Source organism: Orcinus orca, chromosome 4 (genome assembly GCF_937001465.1).
Source record: "Orcinus orca chromosome 4, mOrcOrc1.1, whole genome shotgun sequence".
In the NCBI taxonomy this organism is placed as follows: Eukaryota; Metazoa; Chordata; class Mammalia; order Artiodactyla; family Delphinidae; genus Orcinus; species Orcinus orca.
Genome location: NC_064562.1, coordinates 126,860,900 through 126,879,211, shown reverse-complemented (window position 1 = coordinate 126,879,211; position 18,312 = coordinate 126,860,900). Strand labels below are relative to the sequence as shown.

The following is an 18,312-nucleotide window of genomic DNA, read 5'->3' as shown; positions in this document are numbered from 1 at the left end:
GAATAACTTATAAAAAAGATAATGGCTAAAGTCAGAAAGTGATTGCAGAACAAACATGTATAAATTCTACCCTCAGAAATCTATAAAAACTATGGTCAAACAATGGGTCTACTCTGGATTGCTGAGGAATTTTACCTTAGGTAAGATGGCAAGATGTTAGAAATATCTTTTTTTAAAGTTTCTCAAGTTCTACAGAATACTTTAAAAACCTGTTTTATGTATATGTATACATATACACACACACATATAATATATAACTGATGTATGAAACTATAATATATATGTAGTATATATATTATTACATATGTTAAATAATAGAAAATTCTGAATAATTTGCTAATATAAATTAGTAAAAGAAGGAAACGATAAGGGACTAAAAAGTAAAAATAACAACTAAGAAGTAAAAATTCTAAAATAAAAGAATATAATAAAAATTAAAAAAATAATTGTCAGAACTTATGAGATGACTAATGAGAACAAATATGAATTTTATACTGCTGTGAAAATACTTACTTCATCACTTTCTACTAGATTCTCAAACTGAAACAACAAGAAAGTGAGTGTTAGGATGAATATTTGTCTAAGGTACATATCTCACAAAAAATTATATGGTGGAGTTGCTCAAAATCAACTTGCTGTTTTGATTCTGCCACACCTCTACTAGGGCAGACCAATGATCTGTCTCTAGAATCACTGGCTACTATAAGCCACTATAATTGATAGAAGTGTACCCTCTCGCTCAGTTGTATAGGGCAGAAAAAAGACAAAAACAAACAAAAAATCCCACCACTTCTTAAGTAGAAATAACAATTCTACTAGAAGAATGGGATCTTAATCTTTTGCAAACTTGTTCTCCCCTATTCATGCTTCCCCCACCACTCCAATTCTCTTCCTATTCACTAGCTATCTAATATTAAAATATAAAGAGTCCGTACTAAATTTAGGTACAGAGCCTTCCCCTTACTTAAAAAAAAGTGTCTCTCCTGCCCTTCCGAAGGTAGTTTTATTCAATCAGATTTACGACTCTACTTACCTCTATAGTTAAGTGCTCACCTCTTGAGCATGTTCTAAAATACTTGGATCTGGGAAGAAAAACAGGAAAACAACTTTAAAAATTACAATCAATCCTAAAACTGAGTTAATATAGTGGCATAAAAACATTTCCTCAAAAGCAACTTTAAATTCTCCAATGTATAGTATCTTATATTTACAAAAAGGAACCACTAAACTTACATAAGAATATAAACACTCCAGATTTTTAAACTTAGTTGTAGGTTTAAAAGTGTTTAGTCAACCAATATTTTTCTATTGGTCCTAATATTTACTATACCTGTAATAATAAGTTAATTTACTATATTTACTACATAGAACAGAATACAATTAAATTTAAAATTTTATCTCATTATTTTTACTGTATCAAGAAAAATATCTTGTTAAAGTACTGCTGTGTTAAATAATGTATAAGAACATGTTCCCAATTTTGTTAAACATTTGCAAAACAACAAAAATCTAAAAAAGATATAGGCCAATATGCTAAGAATAGTTATCTCTAGATGGTGGGATATGTGTTTATATAAAGCTTAGGTGCTTTTTATTCTCATCCCATGCCTGCACAAATAAAAGAAAGAAAATGAAAAACAATATACATCACATATACATCTACCAAATAATCCATTACATTAATTTTTCCAACTAGGGTGAAATATTGACTTTAATTTTAATTTCTCCTCACAATGTATACATATATCAAATCACCACAATGTATACTTTAAATGTCTTACAATTTTGTCAGTTATACCTCAATAAAGCTGAAATTTAAAAATTCTAGTTATTATCTTCTGCTCCTACTAGTGAAACTTACATGTAGTCAAATAAGCATCTCCTTTGTTATATCTGCTCCAAAGATATCACCACATTCTATTAACTATATGTCCTCTAACTACTATAGTATGAAAGCTGGTACAGGACAGAGCCCCTCAAGGTCCTTTACTACTGGAAGTACCAGGAAATTTTAAGACTTTCACTTATAATGTGGATCCTGTTATTGCTGCCTAAATTGATGACACAGAAGACCCCCCCATCCTCCCATGGGGATCCAAAATCACACTGTGGGTTCCTAATGTGTCAGGACTCTTGAACAAAAAGCACCCCTTTGAGAGATGGGAAGAATCCTGGGGTTAGGACAGGTCAGAATGCTTTGTATTATGTGTGTATGTGTGCAGAGGTGGCAGATGGGCTCAGTAAAAGAGAATGGTATATTATCATGACTAAGTTTTTATTACCATAAAGAATAAAAAAAGCAATTTTTCCAGTACAATCTTTATTTGCTAACAGATGCAAAGCAGTTTTATTGCCCATTAAGAGATCATTGGTAGAAACGGAACATTTGGTATTGTCATCCCATAGATCTAATAATTCATGGAACATATCCAATATAAATAAAATACCCCAATTCTCTAGGCATCTAGTGCTCCCATTCTTTTATTTTCCCTATTTCTCAAATAAAAACAGAAATGAGTTGAGCCTTCCAGTAGCACTGTGTTCTGGCATTAGGATTCATTCATAAAGTGCTATACGTTCTCCCTCAGCAACCATCACTCTCTTCCCTGAATGAAGAGTTTGTCTCTGATTAATCTATTTCCTCTTCCAGGCTTACTGAATGATATAACTGAATAGTAAAATAAAGTTTAATACCAAGCATCCCAGTATAAGCCATCAGTGTGACTTCACTGCTGAAGCAAAGCCTGAAGCTAAGACTGTCTCAATACAAACCAAGGGAAGTAACTGTTGCACTACACTTACATTAGACGGCAGAGTACTGTGTTCTGTCCCAATTTTACACAGATATATAGCTAACTTCAGTAGAAGCCCAAGGTGTTGGCTGTTGTAAATCTATCTTTTCTGTCCCCTCTCTCCATATCTAACTATGGTGAGGACAATCATGCTCTTGCATGACTCTGGCTCCCTGATTATCTGACCAACCTAGATCATAGCCATCCCCCAGACTTCATTTGATTGGTTCAGGGTTATACAGAAACTGAGCAGACATATACCCTCCTGAGAGCTCTAGGGAGCTGCTAGGGGTTATACTTCTGACAACCTGCAAAGAGGAATGAAATCAATTGAAAGAGTGTTCTGACAGTGTTGAAGTCATTCCTAAGGACCAGTTGCATCCCTGCCCTGCCCATAGTTTCCTTAGTACTTGACAAACTTAGTATCCTTATAAGAAATTCTACCTTTTGCCTACGATAGTTTGATTTGGGTTTCTGTCCCCATAACCAAAGTCCTGTCTAATAAGTAAACAAGAGTCTAAGAGATAGAATGGCAAAAGAGCAAATTAAAAAATAGCAAAAAAAATTTTAATGGAAAGAAAACAAAAAAGCAAAATAAGTTTGGAAGAAAATTTAAGCTTTCCTTTTAGGACAGATTAGATTGAGACCTTATTACTCACAAAGGGCACATACTGACTCCTACTACCATAAATGCTAAGATTATATTGATAGATTAAAGTAATACGCAATTTGGCAAACTCGGGTAACATTTTTATTAGAAGAGCTTTATCCTGGAATTTATCTGAAAAGAAGATGAGAAACTTTGTGATACATATTTTAAAAGTAATTAGAAAGCCAGTTTTTGAAAGTATCCTTTCAGATTTCAGAGTGCTCTCCATTACTTAAGCAGTAAATGAAAGAAACTGAAACTAAAATCTTTCTGTATTATTGGATTCTTAAAAGCCTAACACATTTCCAATGTGACTTTTTCAGTATTTCCCATTATAAACTGTCCGGACAGGAATAAAGATGCAGACGTAGAGAATGGACTTGAGGACATGAGGAAGCGAAATGGTAAGCTGGGAAGAAGTGAGAGAGTGGCATGGACTTACATGTACTACCAAATGTAAAATTGATAGCTAGTGGGAAGCAGCTGCATAGCACCGGGAGATCAGCTCAGTGCTTTGTGACCACCTAGAGGGTGGGATAGGGAGGGTGGGAGGGAGACACAAGAGGGAGGAGATATGGGGATATATGTATATGTATAGCTGATTCACTTTGTTATACAGCAGAAACTAACACACCACTGTAAAAAAAAAAAAAAAAAAAAACTGTCCTGATATTTTGTGTTTTCTTTAAAAAATTTTTTTTAACATCTTTTATTGGAGTATAATTGCTTTACAATGGTGTGTTAGTTGCTCTCCAAAGCCATCCATGGACATTCCTTTATACACAATCCTTATGCCCCTGAGAGCTGTCTCTAAGTAATGTAAGTTTCTATATAACTATTCTACTATCGCTGACGATGTGAAAGTAGACTCAAATATGTAAACGATATTAAAAAGGTAGAAAAGATAGGCTATCATACTCTGAATGATCGTGGCATGTAAAGGTATTTGGAAAAGGTTGAAAGTAAAGACGTACAAAAGTGGCAATTCTTGCATATATATTTATTTGTCAATGTTGTGAAGGCAGATATCAAGACAATCTTTTATTAAGGATAAAATCAGTCTCATCAAGAATAGAATGAAAATGCAGTTTTTTATGCTTCTACATGTTATTACGGAAAGCAGGCAAATACTCATATCAAAGTGACTTAAGTAAAAGATAACTAAAAAATTCTCATAAATCCTACATTGTTATTGTTCCTTTTCTTCATATTCTCCTGTATAGTATCTGTTAAAATAATAGTCTTTCCTTATATCTTCTGTTTGACATTATAAAAAAATAATGAAGAACCATGGTAAACTGTTCCACAGTCTATTAAAAATTAAAAGCTTCCCAAGACTCTTCTTTTCTAGACAAAAATTGGAAAGGTTACAAATAGAAGCCTGGCAAAAACTATTACATTGAAGATGATGGACACATTGTTTTTCAATTAGTACCAAATACTTCAGTGAAGATTTAAGCATTCAGATCTCAAGGGATGATCCATCAACAGATTTTCCAGGTAGAACAGCATCAACATAGGTGGTAATAATAAAGTAATAATATTTACTGTTAAATAAGCCCCTCCCTAATGAAGGCAAATTGAGGAAGACTGGATGTTCAAAACATTTATTGTGTTCCTTGGAAGAGACAAATTCTCCTGTTAAACATGTTGAAGATGGAAAACATGTCAAAAAGAGTCACTGTCCTTTAAGAGGAGCCTGATTTAGAGGAGACAAACAACTAGAAGGGATCTTAGAGGTCTTTTAGTTCTTTCTCGTTCATCCTCTGCAGTCTGTGAGCAGCATCTGAAATTGTTGACCACCTTCTTCTTTCAGAAACTGTTGCCATTTATGTGTCTATGATTTTGAATGTTCTAATTTTTCTTACTTCCCTGGATAACTGAATGACAGTCATAGCTATGTATTTATATTTAAAGTACAGAAGTGAGTAAAAATTGACCCATGTACCCAGGAGGTTTACAGTCTAATGGGGTAGACACACAGGTAAATTAACAACTACCATGCTCTGAAAGGGATACGTTCAGATGAAGAGCATCAAAAATCAGCTGAAGGAGAAGGAATTAGCCAGGCCCCCAAGTAGTGGAAAGGAATGTTTCAGGGAGCAGCAGCTACCAAAGGCAAAGGGGAATGAAAAGATCAAGACTGCATACATTAATTCTGTCAACAAGTATTTACTAAACATCTACTACATACTATGCACATAACTTGGAGCTGTGTATTCAATGGTAAGCAAAATAGGCATGAACTTGTTCCTTTACACTGAGAGCGGAAGACAGACATTAACCAAATAATGACACTATTTCAGATATAATTATAACCTGAGGAAGTGCTGAGAGGATAAGGAAGATGGTTCCATCATGGTGTGAGAACTCATCCCCTGAGGGTAGGAAACAGATTGGGAAGACTTCTGTGGGAAATAATCCTTGAGCTGGCACCTAAAAGATGAGTAGGAGTTATCTAACTAAAAAGGGAAGAAACTGATTCAAGGAAGAGTGTGGCACAAATGAGGCAGAAAAAAAAAAAAAGGCAAGGAATAGATAATGTGAGGTCTTGAAAGCTACATTAAATATTTCAGTCTTTATCCTAGAAGTATGGTAAACCACTGAAGAAAATGGTAGGGGACATTCAGAACTTGACAACGCGGATTTAGAGGATGAGTGAAAGGGAGGAGTTTATTATGATTCGCAGGTTCATGGCTTTGGTAACCGTATATTATTTCACTACTCACAAAGTAGGACACAAAGTAGTAAAAATGGTTGGGGCTTTAAAAAAATGAAGAAAAGGAGTGAAGAACTGTGAGCAGGAAAGAAAGATGAGCTCAACTTTACAAACCGAATTTGAGGTTATGTTTGATACCCAAGGGGAAATACTCAGTAGGCAATTAAGATATTCAGGGCTCAGACTGAGATGACTGAGCTCATTAGTATGCAGGTAGTAGGTAAGGTCATCTGTTTTCCTGCCATCACCCAGGGAAAGTACATTAAGGAAGGAAAATATATTAAGGAAGAACAGAGTGAGATTCAGAACACAGCCCTGGGGAGTCTTCAAGGTACAACACAGAATGTTCAGGAAATTCATATCCATTTAAGTCTGCTACTGTTTTCCTTCCTAACTTCTGAGATTTCAAGAGAAATATCTTATGCTTGTATATTTCTCAAAGCTGACAAACATGCAGAAAACCAAACTGAATCATTCAATAATAACTACTGATTAGTATACTTTAGCAATATACATTATGATAAAATATTTAAAATTCTCATTCTCTATACGGTCTCTTTAAAAAGTAAGTCAACATAAAACTGGTAAGATATATATTTAACTATGTGAGTGATGCCAAAGTTAGGGAATTATCTTGAGGAAAAAAAAGGAGAAAATACTGTTCTCTAGATTTTACAAGTTCATTTAGGAAAACAGAAACAGGTATAGTCCAACTGGTATACAGGCCATTGGGGATGTACCAAGTGAAAGAATGGCAGAGAATCCTTTCACTAATTCCCCCCGCCTGTGCTGCCACGCTATGTGCACAAGGAGTAAAATCTACAATTTTAATGCTATGCTGTAAGGAAAATATAATTAGAAAATGCAATTAGGCTGGTAAAATAGGTTAAGTTATCTTGTCAGGAGTCTGCACTTCATACTACTCTGAATTGGAAGGTTATCATTTATCAAAAAAGTTAAAATACTAAGGTTTATGAATAAGTTTTTTGAAATTAGAATAGAGTCATTGTTTTCCTTTTAATGTTATTCTGATTTGTATTCTGACATGATTTTCTGAATGAGAGAACAAAGAGTGAGATCATACTCTTTACCCAAATGCAGAACTGCATATAATCCTGAGTATTCAGATGGACATTATGTTGCATGTTTGAATGCCATGCAACTCATCATCTGTCACAGAAGGAAAAAAAGGTTGAGCAACTTAGCTGTAGGAAATAGTTCGCAGATGGAAATTGTTAAGCAAGGGAATGGCATGATCCAGTGTGGTTTTTAGAAAGCTTAACTCTACTGACAGGAAGGGGAGATGGCATGAAGTGTAGAGATACAACAGGGAGAGCAATGTGAAAGACAAAGTTTAAGGAAGAAGCACAGAGGAAGGAAACAGGTTCAGTATGTATTAAGCAAAGACTGAATAGCTGATTAGTGAGGACTATGAAGTTGGTAGTATAGAGACGGTAGAACAGAGCTGTTAAGGGAGTCCCTAATCCCTGATTAGGGAATACACGAAGCAGAGGAAGAAAAAATCTAGGGGAAAAGGAAATGCACTATTTCGGATATTTAATGGGACACAAATATTAAATATTAGATACTTCAGATAAGTTGATTTGAGGAGCTTTGGTACATCTAAGTATATCTCTTCAATAGGCAACTGAAAATACAGTGCTGAACCTCTGAAAAGAAGTCTGTTCAGAAGACATGAGATTTGGAAGTGGTGGTGGTTGAAACCATAGGAGTGGATGAAATTAAGGGAACTACATAAAGAAAAGACAGAGAAAAATTCCATATTTAATGGGTAGAGAGAGTAAATATAGCCAGGACAGGAACAGGAAAATAAAAAGATAAAAGCAATGTTGCAGAGGTCAAGTGCATAGTTTCAAGAAAAGGAAGACAGCTTATCACACAGAATAAAGAGCCAAGTTGTGGAGATATATGCATAAGAGCTCCCAGTGACAAAGTACAAGATAATGCACAGAGAGATAGAGCAACTAAATGTTTATAATATTTATGTTTAATAAAATGTTTATAATGTTTAATACAAAACCATGAGATATTAGTGGTTAAGGGTAAAGGCTCTCAGTTCAGAGGGACCTGGGCTGCAATCTCAGCTCTGCTATCTTAGGCAAGTTAAACTTTCTAAGCTTCAATTTTCAACCTACAGTGTATATAATAGTACTCACCTTCCTCACAGAATTGTGGTGAGGAATAAATGAGATAGTGTAAAATACTTAGGAACAGTGCCTGGAACACAGGAAGTAATCATATGTTGGCAGCTATTATTAAAATCATTTTTTACCAGTAAAGAAAACACCAAATCACTGTAAATTATTGTCTGAAGGCAACTTTGCTGCTGCAGCCAAAAAGGCCAACAAATGTTAAATATCAAGAGAGATATAAAACATGAGCATACTTTCATATAAACCTACAGTACATCTTAACTGGAACCACTACGTGCAATTATATGGTAAGATAGAAATAGGAATTAAAATACAACACAACAAAACTTAATTGGACCTTCAGTTTGAGAAAGAAAAAATTAAGAACACGATAAGTGTCTATACAAAAGATTTCTCGTACTACCCAAAAAAAAGGAGAGCTGACCAGCAGATGGAGCCCTCTAGAATGTGTGGTAGGCAAAACTCCCTGGAGTGAAAAAGGATGACTCATTAGGATGTCTAAATGTTATTCCTTGAAGATATTTAACTCCCTCTGCTTTAACCATCAAATAACTTTATTAGTAGCAAGGTTTCTGACATACCTTAACACTGATATTGATATTCTGACTAGTCTACATATTCTAGAATATAAAATACCAGAATTCTCTAATATGTTATAAATTTAAAAATAGGTAATTCTGGTTTTGAAATTGGATAGTGAAAAGTGAGTGATCTGACTCTGAGCTACCCCTGGGAAATCTACAAGGCTAAGAAATCAGGCCCTGGATTATAACGTACCCTTGTGAGGCCCAGCTTAAATCAGCCTAAGAAAGCCCAGGATTCTTCCACCTACGGTTGACAAAATATAAATCAAGTTTTTCAGATTGCTCCTCAACTTTTTTGCCCTTAGATGAACTACTAGTTAAGTACCTAGACCTATAACTGAAAGAAAATCAGAACTACCAGGTGATTAAAAAAAAGCAACTACTAACATGAGAGGTAAAGTTTAACCTTATTCTGTAAACAACAATGAACTATAACCACCTTCCTCTCTGCATGTTTATTAGAAGCTCCTAAAATGAATATAAAACAATAAGTTAATCAGAAGATTCAAGTAACTGACTGTTCAAACCTACATTTATGGATTAAAACAAAAGGATGGATATCATTATTATATTGTTTTAGATGACAGTGTCCACAACCCACAGACTCTCACTGCCACAATAGAACTTGTTTGTTCAAGTTTTGCCCACAGCCAGAAGAGTACAGATCCAGCTATTATGCTTTTATGACACATCTACAGACAATTAACACTCACAATGATTCACTGATTTTCCCCTTACCCTTCCCTATGCTGTCAAGTTCATGTGCTCAGGGAGTAAAACCTGTAATTTTAATGCTATACTCTAAGGAAAACATTTTCAGTTTGTAAAATCACCATGAAAGAACAAAACCCCAAAATCCCAGACACCAAACAATGTACTCCAAAGTGAAATATAAATGATTTTTGCTTACCTAATTTGAGTATAAGATCCTATTTTTAGTTATTCTACAACACAACTACAAATGAACAAATAAAAATATTAACAAAGCCAAAGATTCTGTGGCACCTAGTCCTTAGGCAAGCCTATTTAAGCAGCTTGACTATTATGAGTATCTACGAATAAAAATTAGAAGTAACTTAGATGACTTTTGCTGACAAGATAAAAGAGTTGCCATGTTCCCCTGTAACAGTAATAACCCTTAAGTCAAGAAAACCAAAATACTAAAACTAGGCACAAAGTCTTCAAGTCCTTACTTTTCCATTCAAGGGACACTTAGTGTAAAACCCTAACTACTCTGCATCAGAGGTCACACAGTGCCTGATGAACGAATGAGTGACTCATATAATATCTACATCGCCAAAAGATCCAAATGATAAATCATTTGTTTTCAGTATGTGTATGTTGAACATCTTATTACCTAATGATGTTGGTTAAATGGGACAGATGGTGAAAACTTAGCAATCTGTTCCAGAGAGTGCAAAATTAATGTCTTATTCCTTACATAAAGTGGTGTGGTTCAGATTTTCAATTCTAAGTTTGAATTCCTGGGAAATATTTAACAACAACAACAAAGCCAATTTCCAAGGAATTTAAGTTTTTCACTACCTTATGAAATAAAAAACACAAAAATGGAATAATTACAAAATTCTATTATTCTATGGATGGTGTGGGTAGAAAAACCTAGGCATATCCCAGATTTAATCAAGAGAACTTCAGAAGGACTGTGATTTCCCTAGTGTTACAGAGCTTGTGGGTAGCAATCAGGGTATGGCATTCCCCTCGAAATTCCAAAAAATTAATATGAAAAAGCTACACACTGCTCCTCTTGTTATTAACATTAAGAATCCGAATGCCCAGTGGAAACCCAGCAATTCGCAAGTATCAAAGAAGTGCTCAATGTCTGAAACCTTATTTCACTCCAGCATCCAAATGACTTCTACTAAAAAATCTCTCAGAGACATCAACTTTTTGGAAGAGATTCTCCACCTGCTCTGTCAGAGCCAAAGAGAGAATCAAACACATAGCTACTACCAGCTTTAGCAATAAACCAAGCTCAACGTAGGGAGTGCTCGGGTCGCCGTGGATCCTGTTCTACTGACCATTCATGTGAGGGTGCCCCGTGCTTCCTAGAGATGATGCCTCCCGTCACTCTTTCCCCGCGTGATAGCGCGCCCAGCGAGAATCTCGCTCGGAGGAGGCAAGAGCGACACCCCGCCCCCTTCTCTACCTCTTTCCCAGGGCCTCCACTACGACAACCCGCTCGACGCCTGTTCAGCTGTGAGGGTACCGGGGCTCCCAGCCTCCTCTAAGCCATTGGGGAAGTGAAAGGGGTTCCCCGCCAGGGGCCGAATAGGAGGAGCCAGCGAGCGCCGGGCCCCTCCCCCCGGGGGCTTACCCTCCGCCTCCGCCTACTCGCTGCAGCCGCCCAGCTTCCCTGCGGAGGAGTCCGAGGCACTGCGTCCAGCAGCAGTTCCCCATTGCATGCCGCCCAGGTGCCGCCGCTTCTCCTCCTCCTCCAGCTCAAAGCCCAAATTCAGGCCCGTCAGCCGCATCCGCGCGGCACGAGCCGAATGGGGGTTCGGGGACCGAGGGCGGGCCGGCCGGAGCGCGGCGGAGTGAGAGGCTAGGGCGACGGGAGGGACAGGCGCTCGGAACAAAGGCAGCGGTTACTCCAGCGGCCGCCGAGTCGCCGCTGTGCGAGGGAGGAGGGCCGGGCAGCGGGCTCTAGACTCCCTCGTTGTCCTCATGGCCCCTCGCTCGCCTCAGATCCCCAAACTCAGATCCAGTGACCGCCTCCTGGCGCCGAAAGAGGCCAGTCCCCGCGAGTCGCGCGCCCAGGCCCCGCCCCCGGCGCGCCCAGGCCGGCGCCTGGCCACCGTCTCCGCCACACCCCCAGGCTTTCCCGGGCCCCAATAGGCCGTTCCCTCGGCTGCCCCGCCTCCTCCGGCGACTGGCCTTACGTCACTTCCGCCAGCTCTTGGGTACGCATCTCAATTCGTGGGTGTGGGTGTTTGTTTTGTTGGATATTGACCTGACTAGGAAATCTTTTTTCCTTGCAGTTTCCCGCTTTTGGGTCCCGAGCGTCTCCGGTGTCACACTATCAAGGCTCAGTTTTCGAACTTTGTACCAAAGCCTTGTGAGCGGCTTACCTAGAGCCCCGGGCCAGGAGTCATCAGGTGTGAAGGGGGCACTTCTCTGTGAGGTGTGTGCTTAGGTTTTGTTTATATTACACCATAAGTGGCAAATAGAGTCAGGGAACTGACTGTGGTTGTTTTGAAGCACTAAGAATTTTTTCTCTCTCGTCTCTAGTTTGCGTTTCAGTCTCCATACTTGTCAACATTGTAGGGAAGTTTATAAACAGTGCCCTACTGGCCTTATTTGTTCGGTTTCGAATCGAACCGTCAAATAATTTCGGAGGAGCGGTTGGGGTCCAGAGGAAATATGTTAGAGGGCTAAGGTTTTTCAGGGACACCAGCCTTGCCAGTCCAAGCGTGCTTCCCAGAACAGTAGTAGGTGGGAAGAGACAGCTACTCTGATGCAACTTGGTTTGCGGCACCCTCCTCAAGTGCTCCTTTAAAACTAGGTTTTTTTCTGTGGTTGGCCTTAAAATCGGGTGTAAGTCATGGCTTAGTAAACGCCTGGTCTAGTGGATAGGATGTTTTAATTACTAACTAACCAGACATGCCAATTTTTAGGAATATTTTTACATTTTAGAAAATTGTTATTAATGATAACATATTCTTTGACCTACTCATTTTCTTGCTTCCTGAATTCTATTCCGACTTGGGTTTCAACCTTAGCCCTGCTACTTCACTAATTTTGATTTTATTTTGGTCTTAGTCTTTTTTCGGAATCAAGTGTATAGGGATATATTTGGCCCAATAGTCTGCCATCAGTGAATGTTGGCAGAATGACTGAATGACTTCCTGAATAGTGACTGTATTTTCTTTTCCCGTTTCAGCCCCTGAAATCAAGCAAATATATTTGTGAAATAGTCTTTAAAATTTAACTCTACATGTTTAAAGCAACTGGAATTTCTATTCCAGTTGGAATTTCTATTCCAATGGAATTTCCATTCTATGGAATACTAGTCAGCAACAAAAAGGAACATATTATTGATACACACACCTTAAATGAATCTGCAGGAAATTATACTGAATGGATACAGTATCACTTTCTCAACCCTACATTTGGGCATGGGTATGAAATCAGTAAAGACAAAATTGACAAGTGTATCACAGCTAAAGAATTCATTTATATGGCAGTTGCCAAGGCAGAATATTAAGGTAACCAGTAAGAGACACAAATAGATTATTTACAATGATGGGCACTTAATGTCAGCCTTCTAGAGAGACCCCATGTGTCCACCTTCCAGGTAATAGGACCTTTCTCTGTCTTCCCCATCCCTTTCAAAGTTCCTTTCTCTCTCGTAGTTTATCCTGAAGTCAAAGCAAGAGTTTTTCTTATAGATGCTCTGGAGTCCATCAGGATGCAGTCTATACCTTGAACTGTCTTTTGGATTATCTGGTTCCAAATTGGAATCTCTCTTCGCTCAGAACTCCCTCTGTATTGACTATTAATCACTTTTTGTTCTTTTGAGATTGGTTGCTACCATCGTGCTGTTTTGGGGGTTAGGGGGAGAATTCTGTGCTCCTCATTGCCACACTCGTCCACTGAGTTTATCAATGTAGATGCATCCTTTTAATTCATTGGAGCATTGTTTGAATTACCAAATTTACACAGGATACTAGATATGACCACTACAACATGGAGATAATAATGAAATTTACCTTATGGGATTGTTGTCAGTATAAATGATTAAGCATTTAATCAAATGCTTAGTAATATAAAAGTAAGTGCTTAGAATAATATAATTACACATATAATTCCAATCGTGTACTCTGTATATTATGCTGTAATTATCTGTAATACCATAAATGTAATATAAGTATTAGCTGTTATTATTATCCACAGACCAAAGGAGATTTTCATCAACAAGTTATTCTTTTGTTTGTAGCTAAATCCTTGGCATCCCATGAAAAAAGTTAGCTTTTTCAAAATTGCACTTCTTAGGCATGCATTCAGGCATACCCCACATTACTACTTGAGATCAGGCTCTAAGCAAGTGTGGCCTACGTGGGAATGAGTTCTCAAACTCTCAGGCCTTATCTTCCCATGATCTGCCTCTTTCCAGGATGATTGAAAGTTAGAATATCCACCGACTTACAGGGAGACCTCATCCCCTACCAGTTAGGAGTGTTTGTCTTCGGAGCCCTCAATCTCACCATAACACAATAATCCAGTATCATGATTTCTAAAGTCTTGTTATTAATTCTTAACTGTGTAAAAGACCAACAGTCCAATCCAGGTTTAACTTAACCCAGCATTGCCTAGTTCTTTTGTACGTATTTACCTTCATTATGAAGTGAAAATTTAGGTGCACTAAACCTAGTTTCAGCTTCTGAATGCTCAACAGTGGCTTGAAAAGAGCATATTTCCATAAAAATAAGTCCTAACATTTTGCAGGCATGTCACAGCTTAAGTTCATACTTAAAAAACAAACATTTCTCCAAAAAAAGTCCAAGTGAAACAACTCTGCCTACAATGCAGACAGCCTTTGCATTATCTTACAGAGGGGTTTAGCTCCTTAAAATCACTCTTCTCAAATGACTTTATTTCTGCAGTGGTCTTTTACTTTACATTTGCATAACTAAATAGGTAAATGGACCGTTTAAGTGATTTTCCAAGAACAAAGGGATGCAAAGATGGGCTTAAAGATAAAAGGGAAAGTAGAAGGGGAAATTACTTAAATCTTGGCTGAATCTCCAGTGACCCGTTTATTCTGACTTTTGGGTGTGTGATGTGCTTCATTAGTTGGTCAGTACCACTGAGTAAAATGAACACTGAGTGATTTCCTTCCTTCTTTGCTCATTCAACATTTACATTTCACAAAGAGAGGGATTAATAAGAACAGTTATGTGATTAATATGAAGTGCTTCCACTGGGTAGAGTTTGTCCCAGATCTTTCTTGCCTGTTCAGAAACTGTGTACTAGTGATTTGAGCAGGGAAAATTTAACACAAGGAATCATTAGGTAGGTAAGTAGTGATTAATGCTAGAAGGAAACTTGAAGGTCTAACAGATGTAGCTACTGCTGGGAGCTGCCACCAGCCCGGGACTGAGGAAAAGTAAAGAGGGAAGAAATTTAGACATTTAGAGGAAGGCCCTACATACTAGACATTCAGACCTCTGAGAAGACAGTGTGGATGCCATAGAAACATGCTGCCTATCATGGTGGTAACTGAGAAGCTAGATGGAAAGCTGTCTGCCGGTGAACCCACTTCTGTAGGCTAGGGGGCATTCACCACTGAAGTAGAGGGCTGTGGCCACTGTGGTAATCACTGCCAGGATTCCTTCCTGCTCATCTGCTTGCCACCATATGGAGAACAGAACAGCAGAAAAAGAGTGAATTGCTTCTTCCAGCCTTGCAGTGTCCCTCTAGCACCCTTATTGGAAGATCCCAGCATAGAGCCTGCCAGCAAAGGAGAAAGGTAGTCTGCACAATTGAGTTGTAGCATCAAAAAACAGGGCAAAGAAAGGTGGGAGATATAAAGGAAGCTTTTTAATATTGATGTGATCTGGGTTAGGAAAAAAAAACCACAAGGTCTGTCTTCTTTCTACTTAAGGAGTTGGAATTTACAGTAACCTCAGAGTTTTGAAATGCCAGGCCAAGAAATTAACATAAAAGTGGTTTTGATGCAGTGATGCCCTTGAGATTTCTTGCAAAGCAAGAACATATTTGGTCTGAGGGAGGGATATAACTTCCATCTAGGTTACACAGGACTCCCATGGATATAAAACCACACTGAAAATGAACCTGCGATCACATATTACAAACTACCATGACATAGGCATGACACAGGGATAGCAGAGGGGAAAAAAATCCCATGCATTTTATAGAATAAATGTAATAAAGCAAGCAGATAGATACTCTAAAATAAGTATGTTTAAAATAGTTAATGTTATAAAAAAGAAAACAAGGAAATACAAGAGAATAGTTAATTAAAACAACTAATAGAAATGAAAAATGAAGATATTAAAATCAAACAGTAAGGAGAGATTTCTGCTTTCAGTTAAGATGTAGAAGTACATGAAAGACAAATGGTAACAACAAGAAAAACCTCAACAAAGTTAAAATCATATTTTTTAATGAGGTCAGCGAGGAATGAAGAATGAAAGAAAACCCTGAGGAACTGCTTTTCAAAGAGAAATGAGGCATTCATAAATGAACAGAAAGCCTCAGCAATTTCCCACTTGGGAGTAGGCACCTGGTCTAAATACAGGCAGATGGAGAATTAGCTTGTCAAAGATGGAGATGAGAAGAAACCAACCAAGATTTTGACAGTAATGTGGGCTTGTGGGATGCACAGGAATTTGGAAGAAGACTATAGTAGATTGAGTTTTCCAAAAATGTCCTGAACAGTATCTTCCATCCTACAGAATATTTCCTACAATGTGACAATGACATTCCTTCCACGGAGTGGTAGTGTTCATGGTCCCTGCCTTGAATCTGGTCAAGTTTGTGACAATGGTGAAAATAATGATATGTGAATTCTGAGGCTAAATCATAAAAGGTGTTATAGCTTCTAGCTGGACCTCTCGCGATGCATGACTTTGCAACCCCAACTGCAATGTAAGGAGTCTAAAGCTGCTGTGGTATGAGGAAAGATCATGTGGAGATGTTCTGGATCATCCCAAGCTGAGTTCGCAGCCAACAGTCGGGATCAACCCACAAGCGTGTGTGTGATTGGAGCCACCTCTAGAAGATTCCTGCTCCCTGGAGGCAGGTTACTTCCAGCCTGATTCACATAATCCCTGAACATAATAAAATGATCTTATTTCAAATTTTATTGTTTTATTTCCATTCAAATGTCTTTGTTTCAAATGTTTAAACTGCGAAATTTGGGGTAATGTGTGATGGAGCAATAGATAACTGGAATAAGCTCCAAATTTGAAAATAAATTACGCACCTTGACAATTCTCCCCTCTCCACATACCACTTACACCCAAACATTGCCAAGAAAGCAGCAATAAGGAGTAAAGCCTGGAAAATAGATATAAAAAATATACTCCTCTACATCCTCACAATGTTTGGTGTTCTGGGCCTTATCAGAGTTGAATCTAAAAATGAGCCAAAATTATCTGAAAGTACCCAGCCTCCTCCCAACTCAAATACTTAAAAAAAAAAAAAGACATAGAGTTAATGTGTTGGGAGTTGGGCTAATTATGGGTGAATTAAAGCTAAAAAAAACGTGTGGCTTGACTCTCTTCAACATAACTTTTGGAATAATCTGAATAATCACCCTCACCCTAACTGAGGAAAGGGCTTACACTCTCTGGGAATAATCAAAATGATACAAATTACATTTTTGTTTTCATTGCTGTTTTACATAAATATCTGTAAATTTTTTTAATGGGCATGAAAATAAGCAGAAAAGTGGGACTATAATCAAGAAAAATAGTCAATAAAAGTAGACTTAGAGACCCTCCCTCCCATCCATATAGAATCTAACAACTAAAAAGTTAATTCCTGGCACAGAGAGAGGCTTCCAGGACCTTGTTCCAGCCCTGTGATTGGTGTCTATTTTGATTAGTTGGGTCCTGCCCATCTGCCAAATCCTGCTTCCCAGGCACTGCCATTGGATGTCCCAGAGAACCCCCAAAGGACTGGCCTATTCTTTGCCTGAGCCTATCACCTGGTCCTTGTGGTGGTGGAGGTCAACGTGGGTACCACTGGAAGTATGTGCAGGTACCTGCCAGCCTACAGGTTTATAAGCCAGGTTGCTGTGGCTCCCATGTGGTAGCACCCAATATACAATGTCCTCCAGGCCAAAATGGGCTTCTGTCCCACTGGAGCAGCCCTTGGGGACAAATGCTCAGCACCAGTCTGACTCCCTCCCCAGTGCTGTGGCCACCTGCTGCAGGCTGACTCGCCTTTGGATTCACCTTTGAATGGTCACTTGTGGGAACTGTAATCTCCTTAGGACTTTGAGAAAGCTATGAAGAAACAGAAATCAGTTAATAGCAGTAATGGAGGCCACCTTTGTCCCTGCTCAGGTGCTGCAAGTTCTTCCAGCATAGGAGACATTCCATGACAGACACAAGGTCACAGAGGATAAGCAGACCTACATGGGTGGTTTGGAGCCAGAGGATGCCCTTTTTATTATCCTGTTTATTTTCAGTTCTATTTAATAGGATGACTTTGTTAAAACCATTTTTACACCCTCCATCACAGGCACACAACATTTGTTTTTAGAGTAAAAATGAGAACTAAATTATATACTGCTTGCTCTGTGTCAGGCATCACTATAAACATATATTAACATATTTGGGTCATAGAATCACATTTGGGTCATAGAATTATCACTATCACTCTCATTTTACAAATGGGTATA

At 38.2% G+C, this 18,312-nt stretch overlaps 1 protein-coding gene and 1 long non-coding RNA gene across 7 annotated transcripts in view; one reads left to right on the top strand and one right to left on the bottom strand.

Annotated features, from left to right (window-relative positions):
- Nucleotides 1-11,685, bottom strand: part of AP1AR (adaptor related protein complex 1 associated regulatory protein) — a 29,391-nt gene extending 17,706 nt beyond the window's left edge. For 3 of the 6 annotated variants that reach the window (XM_033427746.2, XM_033427744.2, XM_004269562.4), the window contains exons 1-3: nucleotides 11,254-11,685; nucleotides 1,034-1,082; nucleotides 514-540 (exon numbers count right to left, since the gene is read on the bottom strand). In XM_033427746.2, the coding sequence (XP_033283637.1) occupies nucleotides 514-540; nucleotides 1,034-1,082; nucleotides 11,254-11,336 (159 nt within the window). In that variant the 5' untranslated portion in view covers nucleotides 11,337-11,685. Of the gene's footprint in view, nucleotides 1-513; nucleotides 541-1,033; nucleotides 1,083-11,253 lie in introns of those variants that run through there. The other 3 variants (XM_049709647.1, XM_033427748.2, XM_049709648.1) reach the window with 3 other exon arrangements.
- A 24-nt stretch (nucleotides 11,686-11,709) lies between these two features.
- On the top strand, nucleotides 11,710-16,762 carry LOC117201199 (uncharacterized). Its single transcript, XR_004483168.2, has 2 exons — nucleotides 11,710-11,839; nucleotides 11,918-16,762. It is a non-coding gene; the product is annotated as an uncharacterized LOC117201199 (long non-coding RNA).
- The last annotated feature ends 1,550 nt before the right edge of the window (nucleotides 16,763-18,312 follow it).